This window comes from Brassica napus, chromosome A1 (assembly GCF_020379485.1).
Source record: "Brassica napus cultivar Da-Ae chromosome A1, Da-Ae, whole genome shotgun sequence".
Lineage (NCBI taxonomy): Eukaryota > Viridiplantae > Streptophyta > Magnoliopsida > Brassicales > Brassicaceae > Brassica > Brassica napus.
This window is the reverse complement of record NC_063434.1, coordinates 12,228,411-12,245,836: the sequence shown is the minus strand read 5'-3', so window position 1 is coordinate 12,245,836 and position 17,426 is coordinate 12,228,411. Positions and strand designations below refer to the sequence as shown.

Genomic DNA, 17,426 nt, shown 5'->3' with positions numbered 1-17,426 from the left:
TGGATTGAAAGAATCAAAGAATTAAAGCTTAATGCTTTACGGTCGGGCGTGATGTTTTACTTACTGCTTCGGTTCAATCGGATACTCAAATGAGTATCGGTTATTCACCGAAGCGAACCGTAACCCAAACATAGTGAAATACAAAACCCAAACGGGTATTTCTGAAGAACCGAATTTACCCGAGCCCGTTTTTTCGGTTCGGGTCTTCGGGTCCTACTGCCTACCAAAAAAAAAAACATCATGTAGCTTTTATTCCGGAGATATCCTTCCTTTTTATTTTGTTATTATTCTTTTTTATACTTTGTGCTTTAATTCTCGTATACTTTTCCTACTATCCCACGATACCACCACCCACCCAGATCGATAAGCAAGCAACCTCCCAAAACTAAAATTTACATCTTTTCCCGATTCAGATCAAACCAAGCACCCAGATCGATCGCCGTTGCCTCCGCCACTTGCTAAATCCAGGTTTTGATTCTCGATCGTTATTAGAGATATCTTTGGATCGTTAATACCCAAATTAAATCCGATCTGGGATTAACAGATTGTTCTCGTGAAAACTCAAATCAAAACTGTATCTTTAGAGAAATATTAAAAACTATGATTATGTTGTTGTTATGTGGAAAAGTCAGAAGAGAGATGGGAGCATTCGCATCGAGGTTTTGGTTCATGATGTTCCCTGCGAAAGAGTACAAGATCGTTGTCGTTGGTTTGGATAACGCCGGTAAAACGACGACGCTTTATAAGCTTCACTTGGGTGAAGTTGTCACCACTCATCCTACCGTTGGAAGCAATGTCGAAGAGCTCGTTTACAAGAACATCCGCTTCGAGGTACCCTCAACCTCTCTTCCAAATCTAATTCTTGAGCATTATTGGTTTCATTGCGAGAACATAGTTTAGATTTGAACTGTTTCTATATGTTCTTGCCCTTCACAAGCTCAAAGCTTTCAACTTTATTCATATTGGCACCACTCTATTTCATTGCAAGGACATAAACTCAACTGTTTCTACGTGTTCCTCTATATTGAATTGGATGCTCTGTTTCTGTTTTTCTTTAAATTATATCCATGGTTTGTGGAAGGCTTCACAAATCTCGAAGTTTAATCATATTGCCACACACTTAATTTGATGCATTGTGCATTTTTTACAATATTCTTGTCGTTAGGTTTGGGATCTTGGTGGGCAAGATAGGCTCAGAACATCATGGGCAACTTACTACAGAGGAACGAACGCTGTAATCGTGGTTATCGATAGCACAGACAGAGCCAGAATCTCTTTAATGAAAGATGAGCTATCCAGATTACTCGGGCATGAGGATCTTCACAACTCGGTCATACTCGTCTTTGCAAACAAACAGGACCTCAAGGATGCTATGAGCCCAGCTGAGATCACGGACGCGCTTAACCTTCACAGCATCAAGAACCATGATTGGCACATTCAAGCAAGCTGTGCAGTCACTGGAGAAGGCTTGCATGATGGGCTTGGTTGGATTGCCCAGAAAGTTACTGAGAAACCTCCAAGTTAAGAGCAAGTGTCATAAATTGAATCACATAACGTTGAACCTTCACATTTTCTCTTTATGGTTAATTGATTTCTCTTTTTATACAGTGTATTAATTCCACTCTTCATGTGATGAGTTTCATGCATTTGGTTTACTCTGATTGAATAGTTAAGTGAAACATACACTAAGTTACCTCCAAACAAAAACATTTTGTCATCAAATGCGAAGTTTGAAGCAGAATTCTAAACAACCGTTTTGAAGTTTGCCAACTACCTCCATTTTATAAAGAGCTCATATTATGATTTTTTTTTTTATAAAGAGTACCATTTTATATTTTAAATAAAATTCAGTTTTAACCACAATGTTTTAATGTATTAATTAGAGAGGAAAATATTTCTTATATGAATAAAAGATAAAAATAATTATTAATATGCGTGATAACTTTTAAATAATATTCTTTATAAAACATAGAAATCATAATTTAACAAAAACAATTTTAGCTACTTTCTTAAATACTTCAAGTTTCTTATGACTTTCAGCTTGGTAACTCTACAACACTAAGGATAACTTAAAAAATTCCTTTTAAAGTAAAACGAAAGACATGGCCAGATCTGTTCCTTGCAAATCTGTTCAATTCATGGCAGTGGCGGCAAAGCAGAGGCAACTTCCGAAGAGCGAAGATTTGCTCCTTTTTCTAACTCTGCCTTTCATAGCAGCTTTCTTTTCCAGCAAGTTCTCTTTGCTTTCCTTGAGGTTTAGGCTATTATCTGCTTCGGATGTATCACCGGTTTTCATTGACAACCCTAGAGACAACTCAAAGCCTCTTGTTTTTTCAGACTCACTTCTCTTCAGCATCACAGTTTTCTTTTCCACATTGATCGTTGCCTCATATGTCTCTATCTTGTCTTGGCAGAGTAACAGAATTTGCTCCGTTGATTCATTGCTTCTTTCTTTGGTTCTCAGATCATTTCCAAAGCTAGGACATCGCATCTGAATCAGAGCTTCTTTGTTGCTTTCAGTTATCACCTCAGTAGTTTCTTGTGCTTTGCTGCTTCTCACAGAAGAAATAAGCAGAGTCTCAGGCGTGTTGGCTTTCTTGTTCACCAAGTTATGTCCTGAGCCCTTGGTTTCTTTGAAGCTATCAACTGCGTCAGATCTTCGAGTGGGTTTCATAGACAGCCCAAGAGACAGCTCAAAGCCTCTTCTTTTCTCAGTCTCACTTCTCTTTAGCATCACAGTTTCCTCTTCCACATCGAGTGTTGCCTTGTCTGTCTCAGTCTTGTCTTTAGATAGTAATTGAGTTTTCTCCTTTGATTTATCTCTTCTTTCTTCGACTTTTAGGTAATTACTAAAGCTGGGAGATCGCATCTCAAGTCTAGCTTCTTTGCTGCTTTCAGTTATTTCTTCAGTAGCTTCTTGCACTTCGTTGATTTTCAGGCAAGAAACAAACAGAACCTCAGACCTGATATCTAGCGTGGTTTTTAGGGGAATAGACTCCAGCGTAGAGATCCCATTGGTTGCTAGCTTTGAGCAGAACTCTTCTGCAAATACACAAATAATATTCAGTCAGAAACATATTAATCTAAAAAAGGAGATGCGTTGTCTGTTTTACCTGTTAAATTGCTGGTTGCGTTGTTGTTTCCCATGTATTATCTCCTGTATTCACTTTTCAATATATCAAATCTCTGAGAACATCAACGAAATTGAAACCAACCTGACAGCAATAAGGGGCTTCTGGCGGTAGGAGAAGGTTCCGGGAACCAGTTTGTAGTGTTTGGGATAATATTAAATTAATCAAATGGCTTATTAGTTGGCGTTAGTTTGCAAGGACTTGGGACCCTACACGGCTACACCGCATTATGAGACCATATGGAATGTAAACTTTTCATTTAAAACTGTTTCAAACTTGGGGAAATTATAATTTCACTTCGAATTTGATACCATTTTTTAAATTTCCTTTTAAATAATAACAATTTCATATATATAATTTATTATGAAAAAGATAAAACTAATCCTCCTAAATTATTTCTAATGTTTAAGAATATTTATATAAGTTTATAAACTCAATAATAACTAAAATTAATGTATTTTTTTTTTAAAAGTGATATTTTTCGTAATATATTTCAGCAATTTCTCCTAAATTTATCTTATTTTACTCAAAATTTAGTAATCTTTAATTCTTTTGTGTTCACAGAAAATACATTTTATATATGCCCACAAGATGAATACATCCTTACTTAATTATTGATTTCACTTAAAACATAACAGATTTTTTTTTTTTGGAAATACCCTAGGATATCACTAAAAAAATTTATATCACAAATATAGACTCTAAGAATCAAAATGACCAAAATGTTTTATTAAAGAGGTAAATATACACTTATACCCATAGGGTTAACTAATCTAAACCTTAGGGTTTAGAGTTAAGTGGTGAGATTTGAGTTTTGAGGTTTAAAATTTTATAAAATAGAAAATAAATATTAAAAGATTGAAAATAAAAATTTTTAAAATAGTTTCAAAAAGTATTTTCAAATTACAAAATAAAAAATTTGAAAACAAAATAAAAAAAAATTCAAAGAAAAAAAAAATATAGAAAAGTTTGAATTTGAAAACATATAATCTAAAACTATTAAATTTTTTTTATTTTTTTTATACATCTAGGGTATTAGTATCATTTTACCTATTAAATGAAACGTTTTGGTAATTTTTCTCCTTGTGTTCTATTTTTGTGACCAAAACTTGAAAATGGTCTATTTATGTGAATTACCTTTTTTTGTTCTCTACAACATTTATTGTATATTGATAAATTTATCTGACTTTAATATTATTATACATGCTAGTAAGTTGAAGAACTTTTGTGTTTGGGAGATTTCGCCTCTTGTTGTCATGAAGGTTTGTACGTTTAGTGTCTATTGTCTACTGTCTACTACAGGGATAGTCTATTGGGAATAAGCAAAATCCTCAACAATATGGTGTAAAGAAAAACTGAAGAGCAGGGAAAAGGAACAAAAGACTATGTTGCAACACTACAAGAAAACAAAGAGATTCTGATGGCCAAAATCGTCGGAAGTTCGTCGGAAAAGGCCTATTCCGACGCATTTCTGACGACGTCGGTATCATTTCGTCGGAAAAAAAGAATTCGTCGGAATTTCGTCAGAATTTCCGACGACTTTCTGACGAATACCGAGAAATAACATTCTGACGAACTTCCGACAATATTCCGATGCGGACACACGAGACTAGAGTTCATCGGAAAAACTATATACCGACGGAGACGGATCCTCCGAAGATTCCGACGAACTAAGTTCTCGGTAAATACCGACGGAGTCTGATTCGTCGGTAAATACCGACGGAATATGACTCGTCGGTAAATACCGACGGATTACGATTCGTCGGTAAATTCCGACGACTCACCATTCGTCGGTATGTTCCGACGAATCATAGTCCGTCGGTATTTACCGACGAGTCATACTCCGTCGGTATTTACCGAGAACTTAGTTCGTCGGAAAATGTCAATTTTAATAATACGAATTAATTTTGCATTTTTATATATATTTTTTATATGAAAAATTAATTAATAAATAAATAAAATCTGAAATTTAAAACTAATAATATTATAGAATTTAAATTCATACAAACCGAAATAGAAAAAAAACATTCAGAAAATTTAAAATTCATGCAAAACGAAAGAAAAAAACATTCAGACAGTTTTAAAAAGCTGAAAAAAACTAAGAACTCGAAGACATCAAACGATCTAGCTTCTGCATTATCTCGGCGTTGAACTTCTTCTGGGATGCCAGCTCAGCAAGGATAGTGGCATTCTCCGAACGGATAGTGGCATTCTCCGAAAGGATAGTGGTGTTCTGCTCCTCCAATGCCCCAATCCGTTCATCTTTGTCATGTAGCTCCTCGAGAATCATGGGATCGGCATACGGAGCTTGCGAAGAAGACGCCGGATACGAAGAAGCACGGCGGGCCAACCCAACTAAACGGCCTCCTTTCCTTTTAGGAACCGCCTACAAAAATATTTAAAGTTAGTAAATATAGACAAATTAGTAATCGACATTATAAAAAAATATATTAATAAAAAAAATTACCTTTTCAACCATCTCATTTATTTGCAATAGGGACAAGTTGGTTGAAGCTCCCGTAGAATCGCCGTCATCAGAGAGAGGCTGAGATTGAGTTGCTATTTCAGCTTCCACCAAATCAACGACACCTTTGATCACGGGATCCTGAATTTGACCTGTCTTCTTGTTAGTGTGAGCCACCTTAATGAGTTGGAGACGATCAACGGGATTACCGTCATTTTCTTCGATCTAAAAAACCGCCATTATTAGCCAAGGAATATATAAAATATTTATTTAAAAAATATAAAGATAAATAATTAAAAAAAACTTACAAGTTCATCTTCCTTAGTAGACATAGAGCAAGCGCCGAGGTTGTGCACATACATACCTTTCCCGCCACGATCGCTCTTCCGGTTCTTGGAGTTCCTAGAAGACGTCTCTGCAGTTTCTTCCTTCTCCCAATGAGCTATCAACTGCTCCCACACCGTCCCGTTGATGAACCGTGGCCTCTTGTTCTTCTGCCAAACTGTCTTCCACGCGTTTATCTGCTTCGTATAAGAGTCCATGGCTTTTTCGTTGAATTTCTTACGGACTGTTTCCGTGAGATCGGAGTGCCAGTTGAACTCTTGCTACAAAACAAACATAATTTAATAAGTAAATATATTTTAAAAAATGTAAATACTTTAAAAAAAATGAAGAGTTTACCGCAAACTGACGAAACCACAACTCTCGTTCTTCGAAAGGAATCACACTCCACTTTGAATATCCAAAACGAAGCATGGAGTACATCATCTGGTTGATGCTCCTGCTAATGCCATTTTTCGACTTGGTGAACCTTTAAAAAAAATACAAGTTAGTTAACAAGTTAATTAATGGAAAAAACATAATACTACAAATTAAAAAAAATACTAACCAAGTGCTATGTCCTCGTCGTGGGTTGGGATGGAGAACCGGGAGATGCTCTCGACCTGGTTGTTGAACCAATAGATCAACTGGCATGACCCCCGGATCCTGTTGAGCAGCAGCGGGAGGGGCAGCGGGAGCTGGAGCGGGAATATATGCGGGAACCGAGTTTTGTTCGTGAGACGATCCCGATGCACGGGAACTGCTCACCGAACTACGTCGAAGACGGGCTGCGGGGCGGGGTACATCCTCGGACCTAAAAAAAAATTAATTTATCAAAAATCTTTTCAAACCATTTCTATTTTTAATGTTTTCATTTATATATTTACAAAAGGTTTTATAAACGTTTAAAAAAAACAACTAAATTTTTTATTATACATGATTTATATATATATTGTATACAAAATTATAAATTTTTATAATTACAGAAACAACTAAATTTTTTAAAAAACGTTTTATTATACATAGTTTATTACTGGAAATTTGTAAAAAATTATTAAAATTTTAAAATTTTTTATTATACATGATTTATATATATATATATGTATACAAAATTATAAATTTTTATAATTATAGAAAAATGTTGTTAAATATTTTTAAAATTTTTAAAAAACGTTTTATTATACATAGTTTATCACTGGAAATTTGTAAAAAATTATTAAAATTTTAAAATTTTTTATTATACATGATTTATATATATATATGTATACAAAATTATAAATTTTTATAATTATAGAAAAATGTTGTTAAATATTTTTAAAATTTTTTAAAAACGTTTTATTATACATAGTTTATTATTGGAAACTTGAAAAACGTTTTTAAAAATCAAAAAACGTTTTAAAAACAGGAAAACGTTTTGAATTTTAACAAAAACACAAAATAATTCCAAAAAAAAACTTAAACAACAATCCAAACAACAATCCTAACTTATATATCCTAAACTATCCATTCAATCCTAAAATTTTCAATCAAACAACCTAAAATCCGAGATCTAACTTCCAAAACCCTAAAAAATTGGGATAAAACAAGGTTGGGATGATTCTTACATGATTTGGGGTTTGGGGAAGATGATTGGGGGCCGGAATGGGGGCCGCCGGTGATGGGGGCTCGAGAACGGCCGGAATCGCCGTGAAAGGGAGAGAAATCGCGGAGAGAATTGAGAGAGAGCCGGAGGCGGAAATAACGAAGAAGGAAGAAGATGAGTAATTATATTTAACAATTCCGACGGATACGGGTTCGTCAGTATTCCGTCGGTATCATTAAATATATATCAATTGGCGGTCCGCGAAAATTTCACGCGGTTTGGTTTTCCCGGGTAAATTACAATTCCGACGGAATTAAGTTCGTCAGTATATTCCGACGGAATACTGACGACTCATTCCGACGGAATACTGACGACTTAGTGTTTAAGGGTTGGTTACAAGTTTCTAAAAGCAAAATCCAAATCTTTGATAATATATATAGTATTTTCATAAAGATTTAACAGTAGAAATGTTTTGATAACACGAATTTATACAACAACATTTTTTGTAGTGTAAGATTAGATGAATGTGATTGTATAAGTATATGAGTGTTAAGATGAGATGTTATGAAAACATGTGATATGCATACATAAATATTTTTATGAATTGTTATATTTGAACGGTTGCGATCTAATACTATACTAAACACTTATTATGTATTATTTTCATAGTTTTGGCATATAAATTTATAGATTTTTATGTTGGAAATGTTTTAAAAACACATGTCCTCGGTAATTCGTCGCAATATACCGACGACATCCCGACGAACTAACAGAGTTCGTCGTAATGTCGTCGGTATGTTGCGACGAATTACCGAGGACTTTTTAAAAACACATGTCCTCGGTAATTCGTCGCACTGTACCGACGACATTCCGACGAACTCGGTTAGTTCGTCGGGATGTCGTCGGTATATTGCGACGAATTACCGAGGACATCTCCAGACTTTCATGAAACTCTTTATCGTCGCTATCTCGTCGGTATTTTGCGATGGATTTCCGACGGACCAAATGGAAAAAAAAAAAAAAAAAAAACTAATCCGAATCTTCTGAATCTTCATCAAACTCCCCAACCTCAGCTTCTGGTTCCGAATGTACAACAGCATCAAGTCCAAACTCAGTCAAATCCTCAACGAGTTCAACATTTGCCAAATCTTCAACTGCCTGGGCGTTGCTGGTAGACTCTGGTTGCAATGGTTCATCATCATCAGAAGTTCCATCCACTCGTCCTCTTGGGTTGATTTGCGTTACAGTGACCCATGGATCATCTCTGTACGTCACCCGAGGGTAACTGATGTAACATACCTATACATATCAATTATACAAATATTAGTAAAATATATAGCATTAATTAATTGTATTGGAAAAAAATTATGAATAGATTGACATACCTGATCAGCTTGCGAACCAAGAATGAAGGGATCATAGTATTGAAGTTTCCGCCGCGAATGAACTGATGTAACACCAAACGCATCAATCTTCACTCCTCTATCTGGGGTGGTGTCATACCAATCACAATAGAATACTACACAACGCAATCCAACCATTCCAGGAAATTGGATTTCCAATATTTCTTTTATGTTGCCGTAGTAGACATCGTCACCGGAAGAAGATGAAACACCAGCATCATATGTTGTCTTAGAATGACCTTTCCTTGTGAATGCATATCCTCGCGTACAAAATTTTGGATATGATTTGACCACATAGTTTGGTCCCTGCACAAATTCGCGTATCCAATCATCGAACACAAAACCTCTGGCCAAACCATCATTCACCTACAAATTAAAAACATATATGAGTGAAAAGTTAATTAGTTTATATTAAATTTAAACTACTCATTTGCATAGGGTAATATGATATATGACTCACATAACTACGAAGCCACACAGCAAATCCGTTATCTCTAAGTTGTTGAAGCTCATCTTCTGTTGCATGCCTGTGAGTCATACGCAACTCCGCCATATATACACTATATACAAAAATATTATCAATATGAAATAAATTTATTGAATATTAATCTAACAATGTAAATGAAAAAATATTTTTACCTCTCATATTGTAGAACATCTTCACAGTTGGTGAGCAAATATGTTTGCAAATGAGCGTGCTCAGTGTCCGTAAGTCTGCGCTTCGTGAATTTTCCGCTAAGTCGTCCTATTTCCTTGAACATGCTTGGGACAGTAACATGATATGTTGCTCTCTCCCCTCTGTCATCATGCCGAGCAGGTCTTCGGTGTTTTGTATGCACTTCTGGTGGAAAATAATTTTCAGCAAAGATTGCAGTTTCTTCATTGATCACCTGTGCCACTATAGATCCTTCCACCCTGCTTTGATTTTTGACCATCTTCTTCAAATGAACGGGATCGGAACTCTTCCCCTCGTCTCCTGATAACGAGGTTTCCCACAAAATTTGCATACATTTCGTGTCTCATCCGCTCTCCAGTAGATCATGCAGTTGTCAATACATACATCTATCACTTCGTACGGTAGTTGAAGACCGGCTACAAGTTTCTGAACCTCGTAGTATGAACCCGGTGCAAGGTTATCCTCAGGTAGAATACCTTTGACAAAATCAGTAATCGCATCCATGCATTCTTCAGCCAAATTATAGTCTGTCTTAATACCCATTAATCTAGTTGCAGATGATAAGACTGAATGACCATCTCTACAATTTTGATACAAAGGTTGTTTTCCTGCATCTAACATATCAAAAAATCTCCTAGATTCGGGATTTGGTTCTTCCCCTCTATAATGATCATGTACCATCTGCTCAGTACCTACACCATAATCTATATCCGTTCTAGGTTCTTCTAACCTAATATCAGGCTGAAGTTCACTAACAGGCTGAGGTTCGCTAGTACTACCATATTCATAACCAGTTTCCCCATGAAGGTACCAAACTTTATAATTACGTGAAAACCCTTTCATATACAAATGAGTCCAAACATCAAATTCTTTTATAACCTTATTATTATTGCAAGTAGAGCAGGGACATCTTAACATACCACTTTTTGCATCCGGTTGCTGTTGAACAAGCCTCATGAATTCTCCAATTCCTTGAACGTATTCTTCCGTAAGCAAATTAGTGTTGGGATCCAAATGAGGTTTATCCATCCACGAACGATAATAAGCTCCTGAAGACATGATTTTCACGGAATTGTTATGACTAAAGAGAAAGAAGAGAGAATGAGGTGTGAATGAGATGAATGAGGAGGGGTTGCATTTATAGGAAATTGCTTACGGATATCCGACGACTTTCCGACGGAATACCGACAGATATTAAGCATTCCGTCGGAATTCCGTCAGTATTTTCCAATCTCGAACGGCTATAAAACGGTCATATTTATTTGTCGGCAACGGTCACTTGGTTCGTCGGAAATTCGTCGGAAAATACCGACGGAATACCGACGACCGTAACGGTTATATCTTTTCATCGGCATATCGTCGGAAATTTGACGGAATATTCCGACGACTTTTCGACGACTACAACGGTTATATTGTTTATCGGAATATCGTCGAAAAGTCGTCGGAATATTCCGACGACCCATGTTTTCTCGGAAATTCGTCGGAATTAGCCGACGGAATTCCGACGACTTCAGATTTTTTGTTTTCGTCGGAAATCGGTCAGAATTCCGTCCAAAGTGTCCGACGGCTGTGTCGTCCGTCGGAATCTCCGTCGGAATTCGGCGTGTTTTCTTGTAGTGCAATTAGCACTTTTTGCATCTTAAATCATTCAACAGCGGTGGAGTTGTTTAGTTTCACATGACTAACACGTCAACTTCATGGAGCCAAGCTTCTAGATGATCTTCCTTTGTCTTGAGCTCAGACTGGTTAAAGTGTCAACAAGATAATATATTGCCCAAAAACAACATCACATGAAGAAACAAAGCAGATCACTCTTCAGAGATTGGTCCAAGTTTGTCTCCTTCAAGGCTAGCCAATGCCTGAAACTCCTTCTCCACCTCCATCCACCTCGCCTCGATCACCACAAATCTAACCCTAGTCTCAACTTGTAATCAGGCATCTTTAGGCAGTGGGTGTAAACGTTCTCAACCGGACCACACCTCAGGAAGACACCCTCGAGTATCTCTCCTTTGAAGAGCTTGAAAGCTATCCCGGCTGTATCTATATATAATTTTTTTTCAAAAATTTTGGGGCCTAAATGAATCAATGTTTCGTTAAGGTTAGCCTAAGATCGGTTCTATTTTTAATATCTGTTGATTAAAAGTTATAATATCTTTTAATTTTTTCATTCCACGCAGGAGCGGATCACCACACTAGTTTACTTTGTAGATATCGAAGCAGCTTTAGGGAATATATCGATTTGTCGCGATACGCAAAATTCAATTTGGTGTGAGCGGTATGACATTAGTATATTGCAAAACTGCCAATCATTAGATTAGAAACTCTGGTTATTTTATTTAGGGAGTTTATTCGTCATTTATTTCATTAAACTATATATCTTAGTACCACCGTCCTTTTTTCTTTTAAGGAAAAACATACATTGATTACTCTCTTTTTTACTTATGGAGAAATCGAACAATTGTGTCACTTCTTCTCCCATACAGCAAAATCAAGACCTGAATAAGCTAAAACAAAATTTGGAGGAACGAGAGTTCCTATATCCAGTTTTGGCCCAATCTTCATGATAACCTTTTCATCAATCATAGCCAAGTAGAGCTCCGCCTCGGCCGCTTTGATCATAACAGAGCTTGTACTACCAATACCATTTCTATTCCTGATCGCCACCAACTTCGAGATACTATCTTTTAGACCCCATTCGATGTAATGGCTATAAAACTGCGACAATAAACATCACGTCATGCATACTGGATAACTACATTAAAAACTGCAATATATACCCAAACCGTTTTGGAATCTGAAATGAAATGGCTTGCAGAAACTAAACAAATGTGTTTATTATCTTACCAAAACCGAGCCTGCAAAACTTGATTTTGTGTAACCAAACAAAACCAAAAACAAGTTGTTCCTTTATCTAAAACCGAACCAATACTAAACCCGTAACAGACAAAACCAAACAAAAGTATCAAACTGAAAGCGAAGTAATGTAATTTTCTATGAAACTAGTAAACCGAAAGCTAAACCGATGACCAAACCAGAAACTAACAAACCAAGCAAGAAGACTTTCATACAAAAGTAGACAAGAATTAAGGAGTTTTAATGAAATCTACTTACGATGCAAGGGGTGCCAGGGTGAGTAAGAATATAAACGTATCCAAGCAAGACTTTATCCGAAGGAAAAGCCCACGAGTTTGGTCTGATAGTGTCGTGGTTATCTACGAACGTCACTGCGTTTCCGGGCATGATTCCGATAAGACCGGGTGGCTTTCCCTGAGAGTCTTTTAGCCTCCAAAGCTCACCTCCTACTGCAGACTGTAAGATCCCTTTGGTCGTGAAATCAAAAGCTGTCAGTACACCACCACCACCTTCCTCGATCCAGCGTTTAAGACCCGAGCGATGCTCCTCCTGATCATACTCCAGTTTACCATCTCCTCCGTACTTCATATCGTCCCATTTCTCACCAACCGCAAAATCGGGTGAAGTATTCTGCAATTAACAAGATTTTGTGATAATGCAGTGGAAACACTGATAGTACGTACTCCCACAATACGATTTTTCAAAACTATACAACTCTCAACTTTTATCTACCAACAAAACTTATGCAGCTTAAATCTGATCACTTGCTCAGACAATGGTTAAGGTGGTGTAATTTGGTTAGGTCTTTTGTTTCTAATGAAATTTGTATACTCTTTTTGACGTTATAGTAATCTCTATTTATTAATAGAAAACAAACTTCAAAATTTAATCTGAAATCTTTTAAAAATACTAGGCTAAGAGAAACTTAGTCTAAATCTTCGATTTTCTTTTTGAACAAATGTTACCACCAAAACTTATGTTTGGCTTTGGCTATTCGGTTCGATTTAGATCGACTATTTTGGCTACCAGGGTGTTTATTATCCGCTAAAGGACCAAGGAAATTTCGGTTTGAATAGTTCTCAATTTGGTTTGTCTTTTAATAATAAAACTAGATTTTGACCCGCGCTTTCAAAGCGCGGGTTTATTTTTGTTTTTTTCTTCAATTGATAAATATTTAGTAAATGTCACATTTTCATATATTTGTGTTTTATTTTATAAAAGACTTAAAAATTTTATCTTTATTTATCGTATTTCATTTTAAATGACTATTTATGTTAAAAAAATTAAACTTTATTTTTTTAATGAATTAAGTTGATATAACTCTGATAAATTAATTTTATTATGGGGTTAATATTTTAATTAAAAATTATATACTTTTAATAAAGATTTATACTTTTCAATAAAAAAATTCAATTATTTTTATGAATGCTTAAATTATATTAAGAAAAGAAAAAAATAATAATTAAGAATAGTTGAAAAAAAATTATTTGAACTTGGACTCAATGGCCCAAAGGAAAAAAAAAGTGAGAATTGAATCTGATTTTTTAATAGGTCCAAATGGCCCAAGAGAGATTTGATTTGGGCTGGATCCAAAAATATGACCCAATATAGATTTGTTATTAATATTACTTAATTACCCTTAATGAAACATGTAATGTTAGTGAAGGAAACATGCCCCTAAGGTAATTATGACAATAGGATCCTGCTTTAATAGTATAGATTAAGAACATGCTGATATCCAAAAAAAAAAATACAGATTCAGTTTGGCTTGCTTTTTCGGATAATTTAGATAATTTATGTAATATATCATGTAGTTCGGATTCTTCATATAAAAATGTAAAGTAATTCCAGTTATTTTAGATATTTTGAATAAAATATATAAGGATAGTAATCTGAATAATTTTAATAATTCAGTGTTTCCTATGTTATAGATATTTTCAGATATACATATTTTATAAATGGCAATGTTAGAAATTTAATTATTCTAAATTTAAACGTAATTGATATATTTAGATTTAAAATCATATTAAGTTATCTTTTTAGTTATGGGTTCAGTGACTTCAGTTTCGCCTCAGATATTTAGTATATAGTATATACATATATAAAATAATATTTATTATTTTTCATAATAAGTGTCATTTAAATATATTCCATGCAGATTAAGAAACTAACAAAATATATTGATCTACCATTATTTTTATATAATTATATAAATAAAAATATTTAACTAAATATCTATTGATCATTTAAAAAGGGTAAAAATATGATTTAATGTGAAAATTTACATTGGAAATGTAAAAATGATATTTTTTGAAAAAAAAAGAGCTAAATGACATTTTTCATGAAACAGAAGGATTAATAATTAAGATAATTATGATTATTGATTCGGTTTGATATCTCCTACCTAATTCGGTTCGGTTTAGTTCTTTTGGTGCCAAGCCTACCAAAACTAATTAAGTAAAATAATTAACCGACACTCTAACCATAGTTTTGTATCGAAATCTCTAAACCAATCTCTATTTAGAAGAAGAGACAGAGAAATGTAAAGGCTGACCTGTACGTATGATTTGGTGACGGAAGCTGCATAGCCTCTAACAAAATCGAATCTCCAACCACTGAATCCGATCTCAGACTTGAGCCAATTCATCCATTCCGACAGCTCTTTCTGAACCCTGGGGTTAAGGTGGTCGATGTCCGGGGCCGGCTTATAATCTTCCCCGGTGTCAGGGTTTCCAGTACCCGCGTAGTTAGTATCGCCACGACAGATGAAGGAAGGATCCCAATCTAAACGATCATCGGAAGTCCCGCCTTCGAAATAACAGTACCCACAGTGATCGTCTTTCCTCTCAGCCGTTCTGTGGTTGATCACAATATCAGCCACAGCTTTGATCCCTTTCTGTTTCAGTGCTGCGATCAAAGACTTCAGTTCCGTCTCCGAACCGTACTTGGAGCTGTTTAGATCGTATAGCTTACCAGGTAAGTACCCTGAGAAAATGATTTTAAGGTTTGTCAGAAAGAAAGATTTGGTGATGGTGAAAGTCAAGGAACGGGATAGACGGACCTTCAGGAGAAACGGATTGAGAAGGAGGAGGAAGCCAGACATGAGTGATTCCAGAGTTGCTAAGGTCGTTGATGGAGTTGTGGAGAGAGTTGTAGAATCCTCCTTCTTTCATCCATGATTCCCACTTGAAACCCTGTTCAAAAACACCAAACTCGAAATCGCAAGATGTGTATAAAAGAGTGTGTATGTTTACTATGTGATGTATATGCTCGCCTGGAACAACAAGGTGGAAACCGTGAAGGTTGGGAGGAAGACGAGGAGGAAAGAGAAGAGAAGTTTTGCATTCAGACAAGCCATGTTGTTGTTCTGTTGTGAATTGTCTGTTTTTCACCCATTGGTGTTTTTATTGACACTTAGAAAGCCGTTACCATAAACGATATACGGCTTTTTCTTTAAGGAAAATTATGCGTTCTCATTGATCATTGTATTTTAATTGGTTAACTTGTATTAAATATTTAAATCTATTTAACTTTATGAGAAAATCTAGTATTTTCCAAACATTATGTATTTGATACTGTTTTTGGATACATACCTGTTTGATGTGAGATAAAATCTACTATATGAAAGAAAAGAATGGTAACTTTTTCTAGCATTTATATTTTTTAGATCCCTTAAAATTTAAACTATGTTTCTAGCATATTCCTTTCTTAATTTATCTTGTAAGTTTTCCACTTTAACATTTCTTTGTTTTTAGTAAAATTATTTTCAACGTATTTTGCTTTGATTAGGGTCATGTCAAGTCCGAAAAATATCCAAACTAAATCGCTAAATCAGTGGTGGAGCCAGCCACAATATTTACCGGGGGCAATACCATGATTATATCTCAATATAAATTACAATAATTATTAAACATATTACAATAATTAATCATATTATATCCAGATATTACAAATTTCATTGAAAATTATATAACATTGTTAAACGTAAGCTTATGTAAAGTCAAGGAAAATCATATCTACAGTATTAATTAAAATAAAAGTGAATGATTACTAAAAAGAAAATTAATCATAAAAATAAATTAATAATTAAATGATTTTGAAAATTTAGACAATAGACAATGAAAAAATGATTATTAGTTTGAAAAATCTTTTTGAGCAAATATTAGAAGGGTCAATAGGGGTCAGTTGAACCCCTTCTCTTCAATGTACCTCTGCTACTGCTCTAAATTACTTGCGGTTGCTATAATCTGCATCGGAAAATATATTCCGATCGACCTATAAGCCTTGTAGTGTGTGAACCAACATTGTGATTCTTGACTTTTTGTCTTGAAAGACAAAACCACTGTCGATTTCAAGTTCCTAAATTATACAAAAAAACATGAAGCAAAACTTGTTTGTTTTCTTCAACTAATGTAAATAGAAAATTATTGCTTCAATCCATTACTAATTAGTCAAGCACTGACTTTGACTAAACATGACTTATTCTTAAGATGTGGTTGTTCATAAAATGCCATAATTTACAATGTAAAAAATGGTAAACTCTCTTCAGATAAGTGCCATATTAGTTGTGGAGATAAAGACGTGTTTATTTGTTTTAAAATGCTTAACATAAAATATAAAATCTAATAGTATAGTAAGGTCAAAACCAAAATGAAACTCTAAATTTTTTACATGTAGTAGTTATTGCTCCAAGTTGCCAATAAATTGATTCATGTGAGAAAGCTTACAGTTCGTTTCAATTTCAAAGTTCAACCGTCCTTGAAGATCACTTCTCTCATCGACCGGCAAAGATCCCTTGCAATTTTTGACTTGTTCCGGAGATCAATTTCATTTTCAAGCAACCCAACCTCTAAAATGCAATTAAAACTTTCTTTTTGAATTGCATGCCAGTGTCGCATTTGAGATCATCAAAGAGAGGAAAGAAAAGAGTAAGTGGCAAGGCATTATCTCTGATCCACTACGGATCTAAAAATTCGAAGAAAGAAGCATATATGAA

General features: G+C 34.9%; 3 protein-coding genes across 4 annotated transcripts; 1 reads left to right on the top strand and 2 right to left on the bottom strand.

Annotated features, from left to right (window-relative positions):
• Positions 1-262: 262 nt before the first annotated feature.
• On the top strand, positions 263-1,693 carry LOC111216022 (ADP-ribosylation factor-like protein 5). 2 transcript variants are annotated; one of them, XM_022720297.2, is made up of 3 exons: positions 263-468; positions 633-831; positions 1,166-1,693. In XM_022720297.2, exons 2-3 carry the CDS (start codon positions 640-642, stop codon positions 1,523-1,525), a joined length of 552 nt encoding a protein of 183 aa, XP_022576018.1. In that variant the 5' UTR covers positions 263-468; positions 633-639; the 3' UTR covers positions 1,526-1,693. The 2 variants fall into 2 exon arrangements, with proteins under 2 accessions (XP_022576018.1, XP_022576016.1); XM_022720295.2 differs by having other exon boundaries at positions 264-468; positions 629-831.
• A 223-nt stretch (positions 1,694-1,916) lies between these two features.
• On the bottom strand, positions 1,917-3,271 carry BNAC01G22980D. The gene is made up of 2 exons (XM_013804822.3): positions 3,114-3,271; positions 1,917-3,042 (listed from the first exon to the last, which is right to left on the bottom strand). Exons 1-2 carry the CDS (start codon positions 3,145-3,147, stop codon positions 2,132-2,134), a joined length of 945 nt encoding a protein of 314 aa, XP_013660276.2. The 5' UTR covers positions 3,148-3,271; the 3' UTR covers positions 1,917-2,131.
• An 8,615-nt stretch (positions 3,272-11,886) lies between these two features.
• Positions 11,887-15,883, bottom strand: LOC106369186 (alpha-amylase 1). The gene is made up of 5 exons (XM_013809294.3): positions 15,705-15,883; positions 15,492-15,624; positions 14,985-15,415; positions 12,689-13,060; positions 11,887-12,292 (listed from the first exon to the last, which is right to left on the bottom strand). The coding sequence occupies exons 1-5, from the start codon at positions 15,786-15,788 to the stop codon at positions 12,041-12,043; spliced, it is 1,272 nt and encodes a 423-aa protein (XP_013664748.2). The 5' UTR covers positions 15,789-15,883; the 3' UTR covers positions 11,887-12,040.
• Positions 15,884-17,426: the final 1,543 nt, after the last annotated feature.